The sequence below is a fragment of the Sebastes fasciatus genome, chromosome 24 (genome assembly GCF_043250625.1).
Source record: "Sebastes fasciatus isolate fSebFas1 chromosome 24, fSebFas1.pri, whole genome shotgun sequence".
NCBI lineage: Eukaryota > Metazoa > Chordata > Actinopteri > Perciformes > Sebastidae > Sebastes > Sebastes fasciatus.
The window spans coordinates 8,442,716-8,468,675 of record NC_133818.1 but is presented as its reverse complement, the minus strand read 5'-3'; the positions used below and the strand labels follow the sequence as shown (position 1 = coordinate 8,468,675).

The window sequence follows — 25,960 nt, the reverse complement described above, 5'->3', positions numbered from 1 at the left end:
CGCATGCAGCAACAATAGATGGCTCTATAATTCACATTATATTACAAACAGACGCCCACGTAAGCACCATCTTTCAAGAGCCAGCTTGGACTTAGGCGGAAAAGCCACTTAACCCAAAACAGGCTGTGGGAATAACAGATAAGACTCGGTCAATCTGGGAGGTATTTGTATTTGGATTCATTCATAGATCCTTTTGTATTACTGAAGAGATATATTATTACGTTTCTTTAAGGACACATGTTGCCATACTACCTCTCTTTCAACTTGAACTTCATGTGTTATACACACTGCATATTGAGTCTGGGGCAACTGTGAATCTCTGCTGCACACATCACACACTGCAGTAGGTGGACTTCAACTCATGTTAAGATACTATGCAATGAAAACACATACTAAACTGCACAATCTATGATTTTACAAAAGTATGAGCATCTTGGTTTTTGCAATCCAAGTTTAAAGCACTTCCGCATTGGCTTCACTTTTCAGACCCGGAGGTTGTCCACTGATTTGCACGGCCGCAACAGGAAAAGAGGTTGTCTCAAGCGTTTAAATACAAACTTTTCAATCATCTCCCCTCTGTTACTACTACTACTACTACAGCTGCTGCATTGGTGTCCCTTTCTGAAGGAGCTGATTGATGCCACCCATCCCAGCTCATTATTACAGAAGTGTATGTTGCCCCTTTCTCTGCGGAGAGAGGAAATATCAAAATGCACTTAAGTGTTCCATCGGAGAGGTAACCCCACAGGAGGTACGGGACCAAAGCCGCACCTCAGTGTTTGTTTGGCTTGTTTTCTCTCTGCCATCCCTGCTCGCCTCTGAACACAGATGGAGATTCATCTGTTGCCTGTTCCCTCTTGACTCGTTTTCCTTTTCTACCCCCCCCCCCCCCACACCCCACCCCTCCCTCTCTTAAGAGCCTGTCTGCCAGCAGAAGCCCTGTACCTCACCGTGCGCTTATCAGACAGTTTATCCTTTTCCTGTGGGCGCCGTCCTCCATCTGTGGCTGTGACAGCCAATCGCCACGCCGAGGGTCCATTCCAAGCCGTGATTTAGACGCCCGGCCTTGCCAGCGCCGCTCTATCAACCCCCCCCCACCCTCTCTCTCGTGAGCTTTTTCGCACGCAAGGTGCTCGCTCCTTACATTCTGCCATCCCCCTTCATGCACGCAAAGTTTAACACTTGAAAATTAGACCTTTCCTTTCCTGTTTGCACACTTTAACACTCATAGGTAGTCACAATATGTCAACAGCATCCTGTATTAAATCCAAAGAGGTGGAATAATAGGACGGGACTAATGAATAGGTCCTTGTGTTTACATCCCTCCTTGCTTAGGCTCTCCCCGATAATAGCCTGGCTACGGCCGTATCGCTCAGCACTTGCAAACATCCTCAAGAGGTATCTTCGTTAATATTTTACTGAGTAGAGATAGTAAATAACAAGCAAGGCATTTCCAGAGAACAAGAGCAAACAGGAAGGAAGAGGCAGAGAGAGAGAGAGAGAGGGAGAGAGGACGGCTGTCTCCAGGGTGTCAGCCACAATTGCGTTCTCATTTTTAACTTGTCAAGTCGGCTTTATCTGTTTTATCACCAATGGAGCTCCAAACGCACCGAAGGCTAAGGCAGCTTGACAGAGCAAATATGGCTATTACGGAATTTTCGATGGGGCAGCAAAAGCAGATTTAAGGAAAAGACGCCTGCCGTGCATCAGCTCTCTTCCTACCCTTGCTCCTCAAAGAAAAATACAAAATAAACAAAAGGAGAGAGCTACACCGGTTCCTCTCGAAAACCATGCTAAATGGTGTTTGTTCAGCAAGGTACGAGGGAATAAAAAAAAAATTAAAGTGTCTGCTCCCTTTGACAAACAAATAGAAATAAATAAATAAAGTAAAAGCCAAGGTTGAAGTGCGCCTCCCGTCCCAGCACAGCAGGTGAGCGAGAGATAAACATTTGTGCAAAGTCGGCCGGGTCTAGTCGAGCGGCTGCTACTCCTGGTTCATTTGCAGTTGCCAGCGATGTGTTAAATGGCCATCTGTGATGGGGTGAGAGCCCCTGTAATGACTTCCTGTCTGGGAAGGAAGACTGGCGTGTAGGGAGGGCTGAGACACACAATCCGTTTGAAAACATAAAAGGTGGAGTCGGGAGCGGAAAAAAACAGTGGATGTTCATGCTTTTTTTATGTGATAAATGGCCAGTTTGTGTGGCCTCTCTGAAGTAATGGTTGAAATGAATCCTCAAAGTGAGTTGAAAAGAGGGGATGCTGATAAAAGGAATCACTCTTCTCCATAACATCCCACCTAAAAATATCTGTAATAGCAAGACAGTTATGTTTATATAGATGTGTGAATATATTTTACAACTGCAGGTACTAAAAAAAGGTTTCTTTGTTAAAGGTTATATTGATAAATGTTTTTAAGTAGACAAATATTGAAAAAAAAGAATACATACACAGAGCTTTTAGAAAGGTGCTGAATAAAAGTACGGCTTTTCCGGAAAAAAATTATGACTGTGAAATAATCATTTAAAGAAAATTGGCAGGTCCAAAATGAATGTTTTGTTTATCTCTGTCGAAGACATATTGTTCGGTTCCCACTTCTATGAAAGAGTTTTTGAGCCAATAGTAAAACAACGTTAGTATGGATCGTCAGTGATCGAGTTGCCAGTTAGCGTGGAAAAAAACGGATGAATGGCAAATAACAACTGACGTTCGCGTATATTTGTTATCTTAGCTTAATCTTCTGAGCAATAATAACCCATAAAATTACAATTCGGCATATTTAAACAAAACAACTACCAACAGCCGCAGTCCTTACAACCTTTACTGAATGTTATCAATTGTACCTTTAAGTTTTAGTATATGTTTTTGTTTGGATCTGTCCATACTAAAAAATACAAATCAAACAGAGAAGAGAGACAGAGAAGGATTACACCTACATGCCTGTAAAGTACTAGAGTTATTAATTCCTACAAGTACATTCAGTTGCTTATTCTGATGTATCTTATCTGAAATCTAAATATACAGGAATGGCAGCACTGAGAAAAGCACTTAACCTTAATTACACCATATTTTAATTAAGATCAATATCAGACTGTGTTTACCTTGATCAAAATATCATACACATGCCTGCCATAATTCTTGTGAAATGATATTATTATACACCACCCACAAAGGAGCGTGGGCGATACGGCGCACTAAAAAGCAATATGCATTTTAACACAGCAAAAATGTCTGCAGCAACTTCAGTCAAAAAGCGTGGATGCGGTGGGCCCTAAGGAGGTTATGGTATGATTGAAGTTAACTTGTTTTATGTCTTAGTTTAGTGGGTTGCCATCTCCATGTTTTTAATGTTTTTCTTGGGGATTTTGAGGAAGACACTTTGATTATTTTGGCTGAGCATCAAAGGAGAAGAAAAGTTATGTTGAGGAGGCTCATGCTGTTTTTGAAGAGACTGTAAATGTTTGAATGGTGATCTAACACGTGGTCTGGATGGGGATCTATGGAGGAAGAACGCTAAGTGTTTAGCAGTGAGGGAAAAAGTATTTAGGTCCTTGACTTGAGGAAAAGTAGCAAGGACACAATTTAAAAATATTCCATTTAGGGGTGTCACGATATACAGGTACTGACGATAACCCTGATATTAAAATAATGAAATATTGATATCAAGCTAATAATACACATATGATCAGTGGTGGAAGAAGTATTAAAGGTCCCATATTGTAAAAAAGTGAGATTGTCATGTCTTTTATATTATAAAGCAGGTTTAAGTGATATATAAATACTGTGAAAGTATCAAAACACTCAATCCATGGAGAAATACACAAAGCCCGTATTCAGAAACTGTGCGTTTGAAACAAGCCGTCAGGATTTCTGTCCATTTGTGATGTCACAAATCTACAATATTTAGACCATTTCACATTTTTAAACGTAAACATACTAAATCGGTCCCAGTTTATTTCCTGCTGCAGTGTATGTGAATGACATCAGCTGACAGGATGTAAACATGGACCCAAGCTGTTTCCTAGCAACGCAATTCCGGTGAAATGCGCTAAAACGGAGCGTTTCAGACAGAGGAGTAAATATAGGTATATTCAGACGAACAGTAGGAGAAAAATAATGTGGTTTTTGAACATTAAAGCATATAAACATGTTCTAGTAGAAATCCAAAATACAAGCATGAACCTGAAAATGAGCACAATATGTCCCCTTTAAGACCTTTTACTTAAGTAAAAGTAGCAATACTACAGTGTAACTTTGTTACAAGTAAAATTCCTGGTTTCAAAGTCTTACCTAAGTAAAAGTACAAAAGTATTAGCATCAAAATATACGTAAAGTATCTAAATTAAAAGTACTCATTATGCAGAATGGCCCATTTCGGCATAATGAACAATATATTGATTTATAATTAGTGATGCATGTATTCATCACTGTAATGTACACTGAAATCACGGATACAATCTACAATATACTGTATATACATGTACTCTGCCAGCACCATGAATAAATGATCCAATCATGCAGTTATCTCTTAATGTTATAATCTATTTTTTTCATTATACACAACCACTTATAGGTAATTGTATTTATATGTGAGATGACGTGACAGTTGTCCTTAACAAACACAGCAGATGCTGATCTGTTTTGCTATTTGTGTGTCCGTCCAAGCTAACCTCCGAAATGCGGAAGGTCTCCCCTTAGAGGGCATTTGCTGCTGCATAATTGCCCGTAATCATCTTTTCACCCGGAGCTCGCTGTGTAATTTTACGGCTTGACAGCTCTCTACTTTTGTGTTCTACTTCCAGCACCGTCAGCACTTCTGTGTTCAGGTTCTGTGGCAGTAATTTAGCTTTCACTCCGGATCTTTCACGCCTATCAGTGTGACTCATGATCTAAATTTAAATAGGGCCGCCCGTCGCTATGACTGAGAGAGACGGACGGCAAATGCTCCGTCTCCTCCTGTGTTGTTTGTGGAGTCTAGAGGCTGTATTGTGCATATACAGACTGTATTTGCGCACCTATTTGGTATCACTTTGTAGTTGAACTCTAATGGGAGCATGTAAACACTGAAGATTTTGATGTTCAGAATCAAATTAACACTGATTATTTTCGCTTTTTTTTGACACTCACAACAACATAAACTTTTGCCAAAATAAGGTGAGTGTATCTTCAAAAGCATCTGGCTGTGCAGCCGAGTGAGTGGGAGGAATCCTCCGCCTGCCTGATGCTGCCTGGATGGAGCTTATTCCCTTGGAAAGAGGCAAAGTGAGGACAGGCGCCTGGCCGCGAGCGCTTTCCACTCAGCCATGAAAACAGCATCGCCGTCCCCGCTGCTCGCCTGTTTTGGAGTCCGCCACCAAATCAGACTGCGCTAATGACACATGATCCCTGGGACGGGGGGCCCCTCGGGGCTGGTCAGCGGGTTCACTTCTGTCATTTTAAGACCCCGCCATCCACCATTATACCGTCCATCTCTGTCCCCACACATACTCTATACACTCCCTCTGAGCACCTGTCTAGCTCCTACTATTAGAGTAATGTTCTGGGTAATACGCCGCATTTCAGCGGGAGATGACAGCAGGAATTCTGATGTGCTTTTCATGCGCTCTCTAATATTGTTCGTTATTCACGTCCGAAAAAGCACTTTGCGGCGAAGCTTTTCTCAATTAAAACACTAAACTAGACTTGGCTTTATTTAAAAGGGCAATTAGGCAGCAACCGCTGTGGCTGAATTTTAAATGTGACATCCTCTGATGCATTGAAGTCAATGGGAACACCGAGCGACTTCACCATTGGAGAACAAAATGAGTTCTAACGCGCGTTTGTGGCAAATGTTAATTGAATTGGTTATTAAGTTATGCACAAAGTCACCTCCAGCCAGGCTCCAGCTCATTTCCCCAAAATTTGGATTCCATTTTTTCTCTGAATGAGCAACAAAGACAGCAGTTAGCAATTAACCTGATTCCATGATTTAAAACGCGCTTTCAGAAACCAAAGAGGGACGTCACTAATGCCAAGGCCATAATCAGGATATTTTCTACTCATGTTTAGCACCACATTACCATCACATACTTGCAATGGTTGAGATTTTCTAGCTCTCAAAAGCTACCGTACTCCCTCCTCTTCACACAGTCAGATGCGAAATGACTGACAACAGAGCCACCAGAGAACAAGCAAAGTCACGATTGCTCTCAAACCAAAATATGCACGAATAAAAACAAATATTATTCAGACACAATTTGTCTTTATATCTTACTGCACTTAACATTACATGGCATTCAGAGCCACTTACGACAAGGAACAAGTACACGATGTGCATCCCTTCCAAACAAAGAGTAATCTCTGTTCTAATTAGACTGGCTGTTATGAAGATTTTACTTCTGCAAGACCTCAGTGGATGTCAGCGGGCAACCACCGGGTCTAAAAAGTGAAGCCAATGCTGAAGTGACGTAAACTTGCATTATTTCTAATAGCCAGAAGGGTGCGACTCCTCTGGTTGCAAAAAGAAGTCTGATTGTATAGAAGTCTATGAGAAAATGAGACTACTTCTCAATTGATTTATTACCTCAATAAAAATTGTAAACATGAGTTTATGGTCTTCAAAACAGCAGTCCACAAACCAATGGGTGACATCACGGTGACTATGTCCACTTCTTATATACAGTCTAAGGTGAATGCCTGGACCTACTACAAATTATATTTATATGAGACTATGTTTGTCTTCACTGTATCAGAAAAAAAAAGTTCACATTGTTCCTATCCGCAGACATGCACTGCCACTACAATTATTCAATATCATAATTACAGCCGTAACTAAAGTATGATTGATGTATGGTTAAGACACAGGGTTATGGTGACCTCTGCACCCACCACATGTCCATATTTTTTCTCCATTTAGTTCAATACAAACATCGGTGGCCGGCATTGTGTTTACCACAAAATGTAATTACTTGTGCAAAGAAAGAAAGAAAAAAAAAAGCATTTGAATGTAGTTTGTAGAAGATTGGGTCGCGGAGGAAGGGGCAGACACTTTGCTAAATGTCTTTGCTACTGGTTGCAGATAAAGGTCGACAGAAAACTAACAATCCTTTAATTCATTTATGGGACTGCGCCACGGTGCATTCTCGTCTTATCATTTTGGCCCCGGGCCACAAAATAAATTCTACTTGCTGACCGGCGCTGGATAATATAGAAGTAAACAAATAGAATAAAATATGAATAATAATTGTATGCGCCAAAGAAAAACTTTTGTGCATTGGGGACAGCGAGCGAAGACAAACACGAGAAGAAGAAATGCATTGACAGCCGTGCCCGACTAGCAAAGCCAAAATACAGAAGCACCTTGTAAATACATCAGGCTTGTAATTAATAACTTCACGCATATTTAACATCCTCTTTATTCATGAGCACCTGCTTCCAATGACCTGGAGGGGGGCACACAGGATCAACCTGCATTTTAAAACATTTGCAGTTAAGAGGCTAGACTTGGGAGCCAAAATACTTTGGAGTCATCTAAAACAGCTTGACATAATTAGTTTTGACAGTGCCATTACGTGGTCATTTTGTCCCCCTCAGAAACACATCCCGCTGAATGATGCTCACTCTTTGTCAGTGGTCAGACACATTTTAATATGCTCAGTGTCCAAGTCGCATAAATATTGGAGTGCTTGGGCATGTAAAGTTCATCCACCTTAAATATCAGCCAAGTTACCGCTGAGCCTCGATTTTGATGAGGTAGGTCGAAGACAGAGAGAGAGAGAGAGTAATATATGGAGGACAGAACCTGACAAAATGTAGATCTATCCACTCTGATGTCGATCAACGAAAAGTTAACACCATGACATACGTTGAATGACAGCCCTCTCATTTGCATAATGAAGCAAGAGATGCATATAGAAATGTAAAAAGACAAAAAAATACAGAAATACATAAGTTTGGGTAAATAAATAGGGGGGAAATTGCAAAGGGCATACATAAAGATGCATAAATAAATATATAAATACATTAAATCTGTTTTAATTAATAGAAAATGACTACAAAAATAAATAAATGTATGTATTGAAAATAAATGAAAATTAAAATAAATAGTAGACAAATAGGGGAAATTCATTCACAGGTACATAAATAAAAAAGCAAATTAAATAATATTAACTTACGTCACATTTTATAAATTACTTATTGCCTTCATGTATTTTTTACATTATTTTTTTTACATTTAATGGATTTATCTATTTATCAAGTAATTTATTAATTCAGTTTAGGGCTGTCAATCGATTAAAATATTTAATCGCAATTAATTGCACGATTGTCCATAGTTAATCGGTTCAAAATGTACCTTAAAGGGAGATTTGTCAAGTATTTAATACTCTTATCAACATGGGAGTTGGCAAATATGCTGCTTTATGCAAATGTATGTATATATTTGTTATTGGAAAATCAATTAACACAAAACAATGAATATTATTGTCCAGAAACCCTCACAGGTACTGCATTTAGCATAAAAAATATGCTCAAATCATAACATGGCAAACTCAAGCCCAACAGGCAACAACAGCTGTCAGTGTCGCCAAAATTATATATAAAAATAATAAATTATGTATTTTTGAGGTTGGCAGGTTCTGTCCTCCGTATAGTAATATGATGACCCTTCTTGGGCTAAAAAACAAACATTCCTTTACTTCATTTCTATTCAGGAGAAGAGGAAGGTTGCTCTGCGGATAAAAGTGCAGACCACGAGTTCAAATAAGACTCGTGACCTTTGTTACATGTAATTCCTCATCTCTATCCTCACCATCTTGTCTCTCCACTGTGCAGAAAAAAAAAAACAATTTAAGACATGGGCGGATCTCTTTGTCAAAAACTACACATTCCTGTGTATTTTGGTCCCAGCCGGACTAGTTTTCAGGATTTGATAGAGCTCACTCATTTCTCTTGACCTTTTGCCACTGGATAAATTGCTTCGCTCTCCTGTAACTGAAAAAAAACCAACTGCTCTCGACCAAAAATACCGGGCTCACTCACTGGAAATATCTGCTTTTAAGAGCATAAATTGAATGTTTTATCCATGCTAAAAACCGTCTGACACCAAAGACCCAAACAACAATGAAATAAAAATTGACATTGGTAAAAAAAAAAAGGGGGAAAAAAAGGAGTAGTTTAAGTGTCCCATTGTGCAGCTTTGAAGTGCAGTTGACGGAGAGGCCTCTGATTGCATTTGCATGTGAGTTTTTCCAAATTTGAACTGCGTATTGCGATCCCAGAGGGAGAAATCTGAAAATGATTATTTTAATGTGAAGTATAGCAAGTCAAGATATTGTTGATACTTGACTGACTGGGACTTGATTAAAAGAATAATTTGACATTTGGGGAAAAAACACTCATTCGCTTCATTACCATGAGTTAGATAAAAAGATCTCATGTCTGTGCATTCAATATTTAATATGAAGCTGGAGCCAGCAGCTGATTAGCTTAGCACAAAGACTGGAAACAGGGGGAAACAGCTGGCTTGGCTTTGTCTGAAAATAACAAGTACTGCTGGTTCGCATTAACAATATCCCAATACCATACTCCATACTAATTCTAAACAGGCTTTGAGTATGTACTGTGTTCACACAAAAGATTGTATGTAAGAAGTGGACGGAGTTACCGTGACGTCACCCATTGGTTTGTGGAATGCAATTTGAAGCCTAAAATTCGGCACTTTGGCTATCGCCATCTTGGTTCCTTGCAACCAGAAGTGACACGAGAGGGTGGAGCTACACCGAACACTGAAAAGACATTTTTAGGTGACCAAAATGTTAATATTAACTTTCATGAACTGAAAACTGTGAAAGGGTTAAAGTTCTAAGACAAAAACACGGACAACTCCCAGACCGGACAACGTCATGGTAGCGACCTGTCAATCACAACATAGCCACGCCCTAAAGCATCCCCTGCTTTACAGTCTATTTGACTCTAAATGGGACCATAATTTACTAAATGAACATCATGCTGTATTGAAGAAGACTTGAAACTAGTGATTGAGACCATAAACTCATGTTTACAATGTTTACTGAGGTAATAAATCAAGTGAGAAGTAGGCTCATTTTCTCATAGACTTCTATACAATCAGACTTCTTTTTGCAACCAGAGGAGTCGCCCCCTGCTGGCTGTTAGAAAGAATGCAAGTTTAAGGCACTTCAGCATTGGCTTCACTTTTTAGACCCGGAGGTAGCCCACTGGTTCACACTGGGGAAGTAGTAAAAGTCAGAACGCATACAAAATCTGCTTGATATCTGTATGTGCAACTACACGATTGTTCCACAATGCAATGCACAATTGAAATGGAGGAGCTGCTCATTCGTTCGTGATTAAAAAAACGTGGTAAAGTACAGATTTATTATACACTGCAAGAAGAGTGAACTATGAAAATAAGTACAAACATGCTGCATACTCCTAGTATGTAGTAGATAATTGAAACACAGCTAATAGACCTTTTTTCATTTTGACTTGTCACAGCAGGAAAAGCATAATTGTTACAAATAACATTAATAATGACCTCTACACATAAATGGAATGATTGCTTTAATTACGCCTGTTGTTTTCCTGCTATGACATGTCAAAACGTCTGATATGAAAAAAGGTCTATTAGAATGCAATAAACACAAATGAATGCTGGAGGGAACTCTTTTAATTAAGTTATTACCATTTATTGTTGTTGTTGCACTTCAAAAAACCCACCCCTTGGTGAATTCTATAGCCTCCGCTGCTTTAAACCTTTACAGACAACAATGAATATTCGCCAATCAAACCGAACGCCCTAAAAGCCTATTTCGGTGTAATTCAGTGATGATCAGTGGCATTTTCTTCCAAAGAGATAACTGCATTGGGGGCTATTTGGTCACAGATGGAACAACTCTGAACACTTGTAGTATACGTAGTACATCTAAGTGATCATTTGGGGATGAAATAACGGGCATAATTGGCCCACGGCACTGGTTGCTCTGTGAAAGGAGCCTACTATTGTAAGACACTATTACACTTAAAGGAAATAAGACTGTAAAGGTCGTCTCCAGTACTGTGGCAGTTTTGTCCTTGCTGTTCTTATCAGCGTCCTTGGTACCTGCGCAGGTCTTTTGGGATTTATAATTCCGGCTACACGGCATCAAAACGCTCTCTTTCAGCTCTGTTTGCCCGAGCTGCGGCGACAGATGTTTGAATGTCAGTACAGATGTCTGCGAGAGGAATTTAGCTGTGTAAGACTATTCAAGTCATGTACAAACACTCACTCGCTGTGTTCACTCACTCTCAGTCGCTTCTGTAACTCCTTAGGACTCAGTAGTGCTTGCTTTTCTATCCTCAAAATTACCGGTAATTACACTCACCTGGCATCCCAGGTGTAAATCAGCGCCGTATTAGGAGGCTGAAGAGGAATTAAAAACCACCAATGTAAAGCTCACGTTCTACCGAGAGGGAATTAGTCATTCCACAGGAACACTATCCATCTGTGGTGTCCAGGGGCATTGCAGGAGCTATTTTGGGATGAAGTGTTGTAACTTTTTTTTTCTTTTAGGTACACCCAATTTCCTTCACCCTGCCTCATCCGTTTTCTACATTTTGCTCAGCTCTTTAAGAACACACTTGAACTCAGGTGCTGCCTCTGTCAAAGTCCACATTTCACGACTGCAAACTGTAAAAAATAACGGGTTGACAAAGCTGTTTCACTCCTCCAAATCAGATGTTTTCATAGGAGCCAACAGTATCCTCTCATCCACTGCATACCAGCCAATTATTTAACAGTGCGTTCAAGCAGTTCTTATCAACTTGTAAAGTCCAGAGATACCGCGCGACTATGTCTTGTTTACTAATTGAGATGAGGGAGCCACAAACACAACGAGTCATCCAAATTAAACAACAAAATATGTTGTTAGTAATTGCCCTCCATGACATGTATAACCATTGCCAAAATTAATTTCACTACACAATTATCGTGATCAGAATAATTCACAATACAGATATTATCAGGATATCTATAGAAAATTTACACCAGTTTCCCAAACCTTTTTTTCTGGGGTCCCACTTTTAAAAATGACAAAACCATCACGACCCAGTTCAAAATAGGCCTAGTCTATAAATCAAAAGAGTGAAAATGAACGTTCCTGACTATTTTTACTGCCGTTTCTGCATCACCTTATATTATCTTCAATAGGTAAACCAGCCATTTCAAAGAAATATACGTTTGATAAATCACAACTTTGTTTTATGCATGATATTGAAAACATATACACGTTAAATACTTTATAAATGACACCAGGTGTACTGCAGCTATAAATGTTAAAGGTCCCATATCGTGCTCATTTTCCGGTTCATACTTGTATTTTGTGTTTCTACTAGAACATGTTTACATGCTTTAATGTTCAAAAAACACGTTATTTTCCTCAAACTGTCTGTCTGAATATACCTGTATTTACGCTCTGACTGGAACACCCTGTTTTAGCGCATTTCAACAGAATGGCGTTGCTAGGCAACAGCTTGGGTCCATGTTTACTTCCTGTCAGCTGATGTCATTCACAACCGAAAAATAAACTGGGACACATTTCAAATGTTTACGTTTAAAACTGTGAAATGTTGTACAGTTGTGACATCACAAAGTTACAGTTAAAGGCACAGTTTCTGAATACGAGCTGTGTGTATTTCTCCATGGATTCATTACTTTCACAGTATTTATATAGCACTTAAACCTCCTTTACAATGAAAAAAGACATGCAAATGTATTTATTTTTTTACAATATTGGACCTATAAATAAAATAAATTTATTTGGCGACACCAATAAAATCTCCTGCGACCCACCTGTTGGTCCCGACCCAGTCTTTGGGAATTACTGATTTACACAATATTCTTATATATGTATTATTAGCATGATGTCAATATTTAATATTTAGGCCTAGCCCAGCATGGATATGTTGTTTATCATAACATTAATACAGAAATGCATCATGAGCAAATTAAATGGTGAACTATTCTTACATTCTCTTCTAGTAGCAGAATGTATTGGGAATATAAACTACAGCTGATTTTGGATACGGTGAATGGAGGACTATTTATAGCGTATGCAGAGAGGCAAACAAACATGGAGGTCTGTCTTTGTAGCTGCTAGCTCTCTGATCTTGTTGCTGTAGTGAAGGCAACCTTAAAAAAATATAAAACATCCAAGGCACCGGGGAGCAGTGATGCATTGATTCTCTTGTCTTGGTCATAATAGCATTTTAACTTTGAGACTACTTCAATGTGCCTCGGACCTCTTTAAAGGGTTGTTTCTTCTAACAGTGCCAAGATCAGTAAGCTACAGTGCTTACTACTAAACACTCCTCCGTGTAAATTAAATTCTGGGTTGCTGGTTTTGCCAAGGACTTCTTGGTGGCCTCTAAAGTAGCCTTGGAGGACTAATATCAGGTGAGAATCAGGCCTTTGCAGTAGTGGTTCCCTTAGGGGGGCACAAAAGATCACAGGGGGAATGCTCATGTATAACTAAAATCCTAATGACACACTTACTGAGTAATTTATACAAAGGTCTGTATATAAAACTACTTAAAATATATATATTTTCTTTGATACTTAGCGAAATTGAACAAAATATGCAATTCTTAATTGTTGGCATTTAGCCTTTCAAAAACAACATTTTCACTGCGGTATTTGCGCTCCCGCTTGATGCACACAAAGGAAGGAAAGCACTTGTATTAACGGGGCAGTCTATCAGCACCATATATTACTTTTATTAAACCACAATAACCAAAAAAGCTATTTTGGGTCTAACGCTGTTATATTAAAATGTCGTTACCAAAAGAAAGATCATATTAAGTATATACATTTGCTTGGCGAATCGTTATAACTTGATTTATGTTGACGAAACTGACAAGTTATATTCATTAAAGAAAGTTGGTTTAATAAAAAAAAAGACTCATTTAAAAAAAATACACTAAATCCCTATTCAAATTGAGGATTTTGTAATTATTTTTTTAGCTTTTCTTAGATATAAGTAGGGGCATAATATAGCATAATGTGAAATAGCTTCTCGTTCTACTACTGAACAATGACGCTTGAGAAAGGACGGCTCAATTTGCAGTGATTTACAGTGGTAATTTTGACATTATCATAACATTTCTATGATGTTGCTGCTTTTTTTTTCACTCTAAGCACAAGCTATGAAAGCTTATTTATTGTGATGGCTTTGACAAAAACTCTGGTATTATCCCCCATTTCATTATCATTTTTTTTCAGTAATTAGAGGCAAAAAAAAAAAGAGAGCAAGACAGAGTTTCTCTCTGTCTCAAGAAAAACGCCAAGATGTAGGCCAGTATATGTGGGCTCAACCCAAATAGTGTAATCTCCAATTTACAGATTACAAATTAACACTATATCTATGTGAGTGGGTTGGCCACATCGACATATATCGGTAATATTACTACATTCCACTCAAATAATCATATTAATCCAGTAAAAACAAAACTATACATATAGTATATTCTTATTCAAAAATTGTGCAGATGTCACTATAGATGTCATTATATGCATAATAAAGTACTATTACAGATAATTCTTTATATCTGACAGATAAATTACACAGTTGGAAGTCTGTCAGCCAACAGCTTCTCACCCTATCAGCCTCCCATTCATTATCTCCAACCCTAAATAGCATTTAAAATGTATTTAATATTCACTCTACAGAGTGCAATGGCAACAGCTGTTTCTACAGCGGTATTAATGTTGCTTCTCTATTGAAGTCACAAGCCTGACTGATGGCAGGCAGTGACACTGGATGTTGGGAAACGGTGCAACATGGGCTCCACCTAGTGGTGTAAAATGGTAACTGGAGCAGCTGAGTGCACACACACACAGGCACAGAGTGGACAAATGATCAATGCATTGATTGATTAGTCCGATTATCTTCTACAATGGGACATGTTTAAAGAGCAGCAGTCTGCAATCAAGGTGCTTTACAAACGCAGTCTACAAATCAGACATCCCAGACTACTAATCAACATCCACAGCCTACAAATCTATTTCAGACAACTACAAAACTATACAGTGAGCATACACATTTGTTTGATGCATTATCTCCTTAAAAAGTAGGATTAAAACATATAAACACAGTACAAATAAAAATATTCTGACTTCCTGTTTGAGGCCACAACAGATGAACAAGTGTTTCAATAGCAAAGTAACGACTTTATTGAAATTAGGGGTCTATTTTATCAAACATTTTCAAGTTTTCAGGACAAACAGCGACAGTGCAAACAGTGACAGACGATTCTCTATAAACAAGACATACATATAAAACATAGTCAAAGACGGCAAAGGCCGCAGTTTCAAGTATTGTGAAGACATATATACACACACACACACCCTTATAAAGCTACAAGGAAGGCCATATAACATGTCATTGGTCAATGCAAAAGTTATTCTATACAAAATTATACAAATATTTAATTATTATCGCTGCCAGCACCAAGTGAACGCAACATTTCTCAGAATGAATGCTTCTCTAAAAAGAAAACAGGTTAACATATGAACATAAATACATTACGAGGTGTGCCTTGCAACAAATGTTACCCTCACAATACTTTCCAGTTGATATAAAAATTGCAGTGTGAATAAATAAGAGGGTTTATTACATATCAACCATTCAGACGGTAGTTTTCATTACCTTTTGAACCCTGTATTGTTTGGAGGCACATTCTCAGCTGCTACCCTGCCCTTTGGAAGAATACTGTTGTGGTTTTTCCAAACAAACACCAGCATGTAAAATGTTTTTTGGCCCGCGTATAAATTATTTCTAGAAAGCACACTTTTCACTTGGGTGTAGCTTGAAAGCGTTTTCCCGTGTTATTTTGTGTCCATGGAGGAGTCGTCAGCACATCCCATAATCCTCCGCAACTCCTGAATGCAGGGCACAATTGACTGGCTGTGCAACTGAGCCATATTCAACCTAGAGACAGAGAAACACAAGACTCATCTGTTAGACAGGTTTCACATGGATGCCTTCTCAATTGACACTTTGCTAAGTCCCCGCCCCTTGAACGCAGACTGGCCAATCGTAGCATATTATAACTATATCCTTCTTGACTAACATCTTGGCTTTATAGTTCATTAAGAGGCTAGGTAGTAAGCAAATTCGTAGCTAGCAAGTTTACCTCACCAGCTACCTCAGAATGTAAGCAACCATCATTTTGATAATGTACTCGGAATCATACTTTAGCTGCTAGAATAATTAAAATGACTGATGAGCATAATACACATACAAAATATTCTACACTGTATAAAAGTAGAGTTTTTAGCAGCTAAGTTCCTCAGAGGTTGGTGCACCAAACCAGAGCTAAAAAGGTGTGAACTTACATTCAACAGATGGCGAGACAGGACTCCAGTAGGACGCCCATGTTGCATCGCTTCAGCTGGATATATAAGTCGGAAATCGGTTGCCAACACGTCAGCCAAGAGAACGTGGTAAGATGATAGAATATCAAGTATGTCACAGTTTAAGCTGTGAATTTGGGAGATACCACATAGACCACATTGTGGTCATAATAATGCATAATCATAATACAGAAAGGTTTGCTGTAGCCTTGAAGTTGACCTTTGTTGTTTAAGGATCAGGTTAACGTTCATAAGGATGTGGGCAGCGTGCAGTACACTTCTTATTAGTGCCACAAAATAAAAGGAAACTTAGGCAACTTTTAACCACTTCGCATCTGGTTCACTCTGACCTTCCAGATGTGTGCATGACTGAAAAACACTGAGGGTTGAGCAAAAAAAGGTTGAGTTTTATGTGGTTAAGCAACCAAACTGAGCTGTTCACATGATAATTCCCTTGCTGTGTATTCCCTTAATCTGGTACAAAGGATAGTGATTGTGTGTCAATATGGACACTAATATATGTATTGTTTAGGGCTTCACCCTGTTAGTCAAGTAGTCTGCTTTTTTATGCTTTTTTCATGCTGAATGACTTATTTCCAAGAAACTTATGCGCACATCTCTGGTAAACACAACATTTAAAGTGGTGCTTTTGTGTGATTCTTTGTGGAGAAACTCAGTTTCACAGATCTGTCCGTTAAACCAACTAATCAGTCGACAAGATCGTATGAGTGTTAAGCCAGGTTTATGCTCCGGTAGTGTCCCTGGTGCAAGGATGCGCGAGCCAAAAATGACATCATCACGTACTGTGCATAAAGCACGAAAGCTCTGCAAGCTGTCACAGCGCTTGGTCGTGCACCTCTGAATTTTTCTGAACTAGGCGCCTGCTGCATGTAAGATAAAAGCAAATAACTTAAATTAAGAAGTAAACACCTTTGAGCTAGCTATCTGTGGAGGTCAGGACTGTCCTTGACTGAGAATTTCTTTAGTCAAGGACAGTCCAAGTATTGCTTAGGATCTGTATGTGGGCTGTTCACAGGCCTTAAAAACTAACCTTCTGAGCAGCTCGCGTCCTCTGTTGGGTTCAGGGTGGTAGTGCTGGAGAGCGGTGACGCTGTGAGCTGCCAAAATGCTGTAACACTGTTCTCGGAGAGCGTTGTGGTTCGCCGTGTCCCACTGCGGCAACTCGCTGGTGTAGCGCCACGCCATTAGTGTGTGCTCCAACGCGGCGTCCCACTCTTTGTTCCTCAGGAGAACTTGGCCCCACTCCTGACACGAAACCTGAGGGGGGAGGATAAGGAGGCTTAGGACGACACAATGAAGCACCCAGAGCCAGGTAACATATGGAGCAGTTTGAAGGGGTGTGCTCAAACAGCCAACGGCTCCTTTTAAAAGTCTAAAATAAAACATCACTTCCCTGCAAATGAGAATTGGACAGTAAACAAGTAACATTAAACCTGCAGGGTTCCAAAAAGTGTCATCGTTTACACAAACATGTACTCACTTTGAACGCGACTAAGTGAGGATACGCCTTCCTGTAGCAGTGAGCGTCCCTGTTGGAGCCGAGCCGCGAGTAGGGTATGGACCTGTACACGTTGGCTTTCTTTAGTTGCAGGTCGTCCTGGAGGTACTTCAGGTCGGACGCTAGGACCCTGGGCTCTAGGCTCTAGGATGCAATGAAACACATCGTAATTCAGATATGGCTTGTACTGTTATATTTTACATCTTGGCTACTAAAATCCTGCTTGGGATGAAAAATATCTCATCTTATCTCATTAATGTGAAATGGCCTGGATGGATACCTGTTCAACTAAGATGAGGGATCTGATTAGCTGTACGAGCTGCTGTTTGGTGAGAGGGGTGTGGTGCTCATCCATCTTGTCACACTGCTCCTCTAGCCTCCCACTCCACAGCCCGCCGATGGACAGGTCCACTGCAAAACAAAAGGGATATGATTAGAACAGTGACAGGCGACAGCAAACAAGGGCAGGGGAAAGTCAATAATCACTGGGAGAGTTGCATTCCCAGGAACTAACGTAAATGGGACTAGTCATCGGCACATCTCTTTTTGAGTCGCACATTTCTTGAGACTCACATGAACTGTGTCGCGTCATGTCGTATTCCCCCTGTGTGCAATTTAACAATAACTGGCAAATTTCACAAATAACTGAACTTATAAATACTTATAAAGGAGTTTCACACTCTTTGTTGTCGCTGCTCTTCCTTTTCTTTGTGGTAGTTTCCATCATATTCCGCCTAAATCTGTAGCTTGTGACTTTGCGGTGACTCGCAATTTGTTGCAAAGAAGGTGAAAGGTTAACCTGCACTTGACCCACGTGTGCGCAGTGTGACAGCAAACAAAGCCCCGTGATGACAGTCTTCCCTACTTTCTTCACAGCCTTTGGATAAAAGCCAAGATTTTTAGAAAAGCGTCTCTCCTGCAGCAGTTTCACTTTTGAGAACTAGAGCCAAATGAAAATGTGGGACATCGTCTCAATATGTGGGACGTGAGACGAGGGATAAAAATGCTGTGCAGTGCCTCGTAAAGTGAGACACCTGGTCACCCAATTAGGGATGTCACGAGAACCGATACTTCGGTACCAACTCCGTACCAAAATTCTAAAAATGTGACGGTACTCGTTTTCTTCAGTACCGAACGATGCCTGTAATGGTCATTTGGTAACGGAGCGGAGGTACTGGAGATGCGATTCTTCCGGATCTAATGGGGGCAGTATACGCTTACAAGTGTTCTCATCTGCCGTGAAATGAAGGAAGAAGAAGAACGCCGTAACAGCGTGAAAGATGGCAGCTGCTGCAGCGCTACCTCCGCCTCAACTCTTAATATAAGGAAAACCTGTCTGGCATGGTGGCAGGTGACCTGAAAATGTTACTTGCTACAGCCAACATTTACCCTGTATTTGGCAGGTGGCGCTTATTTCATTCCCTAGTGCCATCTCTCTATAAAATACATGAACACACTGGCTCCTGTTGGCATCATACTCGTGGTAAAACTGTTGTATTGTTCACCCCCTCATTAGATAACACAGTATTGGTTCACCACTTCATATTTAAAGAGCTTTTGCACACATTAATGCTGTTGACAAGTGTATTATATGGTTTTTAGGGCACCCATCTCCAGATTCAATACTATCTTGGGTGCCTTTTGCTGTTAGATTTCCTAACAATGAATGGCAAAGGGAAACACCAGTCTTTCCATTATCATACCCAGTTTCTCTTTCCATTTTGCCTCCTATAAAGTCATCTAACACCCAACCACACATTAACCTTACAGGTGATACCAGCTCATCTCTATACTCACATGAGTGACCTCTCTTTGTGTTTGCAGCTGTGTTTCTCCCTCTTGGAAGAGAAGGAGTCAGACGAGCACTCAGTATCTCCAGATAGGACCTCCTCATCCGAGCTGTAAACACACATAACCACAGTTAACACCTCATATAATGTTATTAACTACACACAGCAACATGTGACAACACTAGCATACTAGATAAAGTTAGTTAACTTCATTTTAAAAGTCATTATTTAACACTTTACCTGCTATTTTGGGCTGTGGAGCAGGTATCTCCATCAGGGCACGTCGTGGTTGACACACAGCTTCTTCCATTGTGAGGAAACTAAACTGTTTAAGATGTGAAGCTAACTAGCTGCTAAGTTAGCTAGTGATGCTAACTGTTAGCTCAACTTTTAAATCTCAACGTTCCCTCCACTAACGGTTAACTTTTCGAACGCTAGTTAACGGTTTGTTGGCTTCAGCTGGTGAATTTTAAACCCAACGGTTCCCCCACTAACGGTTAACTTTTCAACGGTAGTTACCGGTTTTAACGGTAATTGGCTTCAGCTGGTGAACTTTAAACCCCAACTGTCCCACCACCAACGCTTAACTTTTCCACGGTTTTAACGCTAGTTTGTGAACTCCGCAGCTCCTTTAACGGCGTCAATGCAGCTTTCTAACTCCCTGACATCCACCGCGACGACAAACCGAGCTTTAATTTAACTAAATGCTACAAAAACTAGAGGTAGAGGAGCAACTGACAACTTTTGTCCGTTGCAGCACCACTATCACCAACTACCGAGAGTACAATGCTGATGAGGCGCGCGACACACTGAGTTGCCGCGCGGGCGTGGTTTTGGTGAATGCGTTGATCTGATTGGCTGAACGTCACAGCATGTGTAGAACCAGGCGCCCAATATGCAAATGAGGTGGCAGGCTGGATCCTCGCCCTACATCTACTCTGCTGCTGCTGCTTGGGGGGGAAGATTATATATATACATATATATATATATACATATATGTATATATATATATATGTATATATATATATATACATATGTATATATATATATATGTACATATATATGTATATATATGTACATATATATATATATGTATACATATATATATATATATGTATACATATATATACATATATATTTATAAATATTCGTCTACATAAAAAGCTTTAAAACGAGAAGAAACACACTGATATATATATATATATATATATATATAAAATAAAATAAAAGTATGGCTTTTCCTGAAAACAATTATGATTGGTGGGTCCAAAATGAATGTTTTGTTTATTTCTGTAAAGGAAATCTGACAGAGGTTCCCACTTCTAACATATGGAGGGCCACAAGAGTCACGTAAATAGTAATAAAGCATTTAATTGATTAATAACTAATTGCACAATAAAAATAGCCGTTAATGAATTTGTATACAAATTGATTTATTAATCTATGAATAAATGGACTCCTCCAACTTCATGGTCAGTTAGTGTGGAAAAACAGATACATTTGTTTTTAATCAAATAAAAAAAATTAACAAATAAAAAAAATATCTGGAGCTAGATAAAAATATGACAAAAGAAAAAAAAAATTAAAATATATGTGCAAGTTGCATTCAGTTTGAAAAGCAGATGGTTCGTTAACAAAGTGTCTTTTATTTTAACATTAACAGCGTCATAACCGGTTATGTTTGTATGAATATTATCAAAATATATGCTTCTGCAAAATGCATCATATATTGACACGAGAGCTTTGATGTAAGCAGACAGTAGTTTTATGAAATGGACATTATTGGCTGTTGTATATTTAATCTAAGATAAATTGACGCTCAGAACATCAAACCAAGAGACACAAGGTAAAAGACCCAAACATATCTGTAAAATGTTTTTTAATAGGTTGGTGGATTATTGAAAAAACAAACAAAAAAAACAAACAGGAATTTAATTTCTTCTCAAGAGACATAATTGCATCTTGATACATAGTGTGGAATAATAAATCATTCAAGCACAGAACGTATTCCAAAAACAGATGATAATAAAACACATAAACTGAAAAAATATTGAATTAACACAGTGGTCAATCTGACATATTTCGTAATAAATAAAAATTCTAAATTGTCAATATTAACATATTATTATAGTCTAATATATGCATTTTTTGAGGGAATACTTTATTATTTACGGTTTATTATTCTTATCTGAAAATAATCTATGTGATATATTATGAAGCAGTGGTAAATGGTGTCCCTGTATTTTCAACATCTCTAACAAATCTTCCTCTCGTCTTCACAAAAAAAAACAGTCAGTTCACTTTTACACAGTCATTCGGAAATTCAACCTAATAGGTTGAACCGTGTGAATAAAATGATAGTCCAGTGAGGAAATTGTTGCTGACAGTGATACATTTTTACTTACATTTCTACAGGTTAATTATAAATATCTGTAGTAAAACTGCACTTAATGAACTGATTGAACTGAAAGTGAATTCACCCCAGCCCTGTACAATATTAGAGCTAATTAAGCTGAACACTGCTACGGCAAATAATATAATTATATTTATGTACATTATATACATTTATTTTAAATAAGTTACATAATGCACAGGTAAAAGGGTATCTATTAGGTACATTTATTACAAAGGTCTGTGACAGTATGGCTTTGTAAATATACATTACAATATTGTCATCAGAAAAAAGCAAGTGCAGTCAGACAGGACTGCCTTTCAGCATCGTACTCATTGTTTTTCAGTTTAACTTTAATTTTAAGTCAACTAATCTTACACTTTATTTTGATATGGACCTTATATGAAAAATATATCCAGCAGAACCAAAAATAAGATGCTTAAAGACAGACTTCTACTGACTGCGTAGGCCACACTATAAAGCATAAGGAGTAGCCTCTACTTGCTAAGCAGCGTTTTAAGGGAGCGGGTGAGTGCGTTAGCAATCGCCGACATGGTGCTGGAGTGGCGGACCAGGGCTTTCACGCTGTGCTCCCCTGGCGCTCCCACGGTGGCAGTCTCGGCCGCCTTGAGCAAACATATGTAGTTCATAACGACCTCGTCGACCTTCGCCACGACCTCTCTCTGCTGGTGCGGGGCCGACGCTCCGAGCCCCCTGACCAGACACATGCAAGCTTCGCAGAGGCAGCAGAGCACCTGGAAGCTACAAGTCACAGCGAGGAGCATCTCGTCGGGACTGGTGTGGGCCTGCGCCATCCTCCGGCACGCCCGGCCTAATTCTTTCGACTCGACGGCGAGGAGCGTCTTGTACTGGGATACGTCCTGGAGTGGCATCTGGGGTCCGCGGTCGCAGCGCCCTACGCTGGATCGCACCAGCGCGATGAGCTCGCTGGCGTCGCGGCGGACGTCGACGAAGCCGGAAGGGAAGCCGTACATGCGGTCCTTGAGCGCGTTGATTCGCGCGAGGCGGTCGCTAAAGCTCATGTTGTTGAGGACCTCCCCGTACAGCTGCTCCCCAGCTAAATCCATTGCTGAGCCACAGGGCAACATGGCGGACGCGGCGGCGTTATCAATATCGTTCCCACAACGACTTCGTCTTGGCCTCTCCCACTCAATCTCATCCTCTTCTCCCTCACTCTTACGTTTAAAGAAACAGTAGCTGAAAGGCCCGTTGCATCTCCAGGGACTGGTGTCCAGTTTTTGAGAGCCCTTCATGTGTTTGGCGTCTTTCTGCAACGGAAACGCCACAGACGCCCTCCTGCTGTCTATCCTGCTGCCCGTAGACCAGCACGTGTGGGAGGACACGGAGCCTTGGGAGTAGCTCTTGGAGAGCCGCTTCCTCGTCGGCCTCCGCTGGACTTTGGTGTCACCTTGTTGGGGCACGGACGGTACCAAGGGCTGCTGGCTCCGGCTCCGAGTGGGCTTGTCGAACTGAACCTCCACGCTCCCGGAACTGGCGGTTACGTTGCTGGAGCTGCGTTTGAGCTCCCGGCCACGTTGCAGGCTATTGCAGAAGGGGTCTGTCTGCGGTAGGGTTGGGATGAGGGCCTGAATGTGGTTCTGCCGGGACTGGACGGAATGGATGGTATCCTGGGTGCATCCTGAGTTGCTGGAGCTTGCGTTGGCTTGCGAGGGAAGACACAAAGGAGGTGGTGGGGGAGGTGGTGGAGGAGGAGATAGTGGGTTGGGAGTTGGAGATGTAACGCAAGCCCTAGTGCCAGCAGATGTCTGCCTGATAAAAGCAGAAGGGTGGTCCCCCCTTCCTAGTGAGATGGTGTTGAGGTCTGCCCGTTGGCCACTCACACTGGGGGCAGCAGAGAAACAAAGAGAATCGTTAGGACGAGAATGAGGCGACTGACGAACTGCATGCTTTGCTCTCGGGTCTGATCTGAACCAGTCCTCGGTGCTGCTACTAGGTTGGCTTCTTGACCGAGGCGGGGGACGGTTAGTGGTACCCCCACCCTCGCGGTTTCCACCTGCAACGAATCCCCCATCGCGACTGATACAGCCCTCTCTCTTATACAGCGACATGAAGTGCTCTGGGTCCATACCGCTCTGCTCTAGTTCACTCTCCAGGCCCGAGAAGGAGCTTCTCCTCTCGGTAGTAGCCGGCCTGAAATCTATATTGTCGTTCGGCTTCTGAGCATGCACGTCGGGGCTTCTCTTGAGTTTGGCAGGAAGTGTGGCGGAATGGTACGACTGTGGGTTTTGATTCGCCTGCTGCATGGCGGTCGCGTTGGGGGTTACTAAATTTGGGCTGAGGAATGGGGATGACATGGAGGAAGGCATACACGGGCAGCGAGCTATGGTGTTCCCCCTATTCTTAACCATTTCGACAAGCTGAGGGTTGCTAGTGATAAAGCGCCTAGTGTCCTTTTTTACCGCCCCTCCCATGCCTGCACTGTGCAGCTTCCCTCCCTGATGCATCTGGCTGACTGTTAGATAGTTAATCAGTTGTCTGTAGGCCTCGCTGCCTTCCTTCTGGTTCAGCCCCTTAAAACAGGCCTGTTGCTTAGCATGCACATCATTGTGGGGCCTCTTGCTCCCAGTACCTGTGGTCTCTTTATGCTTAGTAGACGGCGTGGCCGAGGAGGGGCGGCCGGGTTCAGCCCCGGCAGCGGGAGGGTGAATGTTGGGCAGCATTTTCCGAAGGAGTGCAGGGTCCGCGTGAGGGTGGAGGTCTTTTCCCTGAGTGCTCTGGTTCGGGGCGCCGCGAGGGATTCCGGGTTTGCTCTCTTCATAGTTTAGCACCCTGAGTAACGAGGAGGAGGAGTTAGAAAGCGGGTGCCGTTGCAAATGGTGGTGTTTTGATTCAACCGCACTGGGGCCGAGCGGCGAGTCAGTTGGCGTGGCGCAGGCGCTACTGTTCGTGCTGCCGCCGGCATCCAGCGACGAGCACAGAGAGCCCTGTAGCGAGCTGTGGGCTTCTCCTTGCAAATTTGAAATCCGCTTCGCTAGATGGTACTCGCACAACCGTGCGACGCTCTGCTGTCTAGAAATTGGCGGATGCTCACTTTGTATGTCCGATCCTTGGTCGGATGCCCCTGATCTGGATTTTTTGGCCGGGGACATTAATGATGCAACGACTAAATGCTCATCTTGCTCAACAGCTGCAGCACCATTATCTGCACCACAGTCCCCCAAGTTGACAAGGTGGTCAGCGGTAGCGGAGGGAGGGCGGGGGATTCTGTGATGCTCACGGGGGAGGCTGTTCATCGCGACGCCCTCGGCTGCAGAATTTTCTTCTAAAAAAGAATTCTGTCTTCCTTGACTTTCCCCCCGCTCACAGAACGAAGTGCGCTGGTCCAACTCAAGATGCCCGCGGAGCCTGCCGCTCTCACCTCGATGTCTTTCCCTTGTGCTGAAGGTGTTGTACTTCCCGCTGGAGTCTGCAGACTTTTTGTGATGCTTGCCTCCCGGCGTGGTGGAACTCGGGCGCTGGAGAGTGGCCGAGAGATTAGCCTGGGTCCTCGCCGCCAAGGTGTCCAGCCCCGATGATGCGGCTTCCAATAGGGGGCTCCGTCTCGGAGGAACCGCCGGAGGCTGAAGGTGCCGCGATGGACTGCGGGGTTTCTTCTGTGTCGTTCCTACTGTGCTGGGCGAGACGGGGAATTCTGTTTTCTCCTCAAGTAAAGGTTGGTAGCCTTCCCTCGTGGCAACTAGAAGACGCATGTGGCTCTCATGGAGCCTGTGAGAGGCGGCCAGATCAGAGATTTCAGTCATCTCTGAGGAGTTGGTCTCGTTGCCAGAATCTGAGGACGACTGTGGGCTGAAGCCTCGAGACGAGTAAACACCTAGAAGATAAGAGATGCAAAG

General features: G+C 41.4%; 2 protein-coding genes across 6 annotated transcripts in view; both read right to left on the bottom strand.

Annotated features, from left to right (window-relative positions):
• LOC141763041 (uncharacterized) overlaps positions 1–20,534 on the bottom strand; it is a 29,247-nt gene extending 8,713 nt beyond the window's left edge. The window contains exons 1-6 of one of the 2 annotated variants that reach the window (XM_074627290.1): positions 19,934–20,532; positions 19,701–19,802; positions 18,184–18,314; positions 17,886–18,047; positions 17,436–17,662; positions 15,179–15,959 (exon numbers count right to left, since the gene is read on the bottom strand). In XM_074627290.1, the coding sequence (XP_074483391.1) occupies positions 15,857–15,959; positions 17,436–17,662; positions 17,886–18,047; positions 18,184–18,314; positions 19,701–19,802; positions 19,934–20,003 (795 nt within the window). In that variant the 5' untranslated portion in view covers positions 20,004–20,532 and the 3' untranslated portion in view covers positions 15,179–15,856. Of the gene's footprint in view, positions 1–15,178; positions 15,960–17,435; positions 17,663–17,885; positions 18,048–18,183; positions 18,315–19,700; positions 19,803–19,933 lie in introns of those variants that run through there. The other variant, XM_074627291.1, reaches the window with a different exon arrangement.
• Positions 20,535–21,555: 1,021 nt separating this feature from the next.
• The window catches only part of LOC141763037 (FERM and PDZ domain-containing protein 4-like), a 78,823-nt gene continuing 74,418 nt past the window's right edge, over positions 21,556–25,960 (bottom strand). For all 4 annotated transcript variants that reach the window (XM_074627279.1, XM_074627281.1, XM_074627282.1 and 1 more), the window contains one exon: positions 21,556–25,938. In XM_074627279.1, the coding sequence (XP_074483380.1) occupies positions 22,583–25,938 (3,356 nt within the window). In that variant the 3' untranslated portion in view covers positions 21,556–22,582. The remainder of the gene's footprint in view (positions 25,939–25,960) is intronic.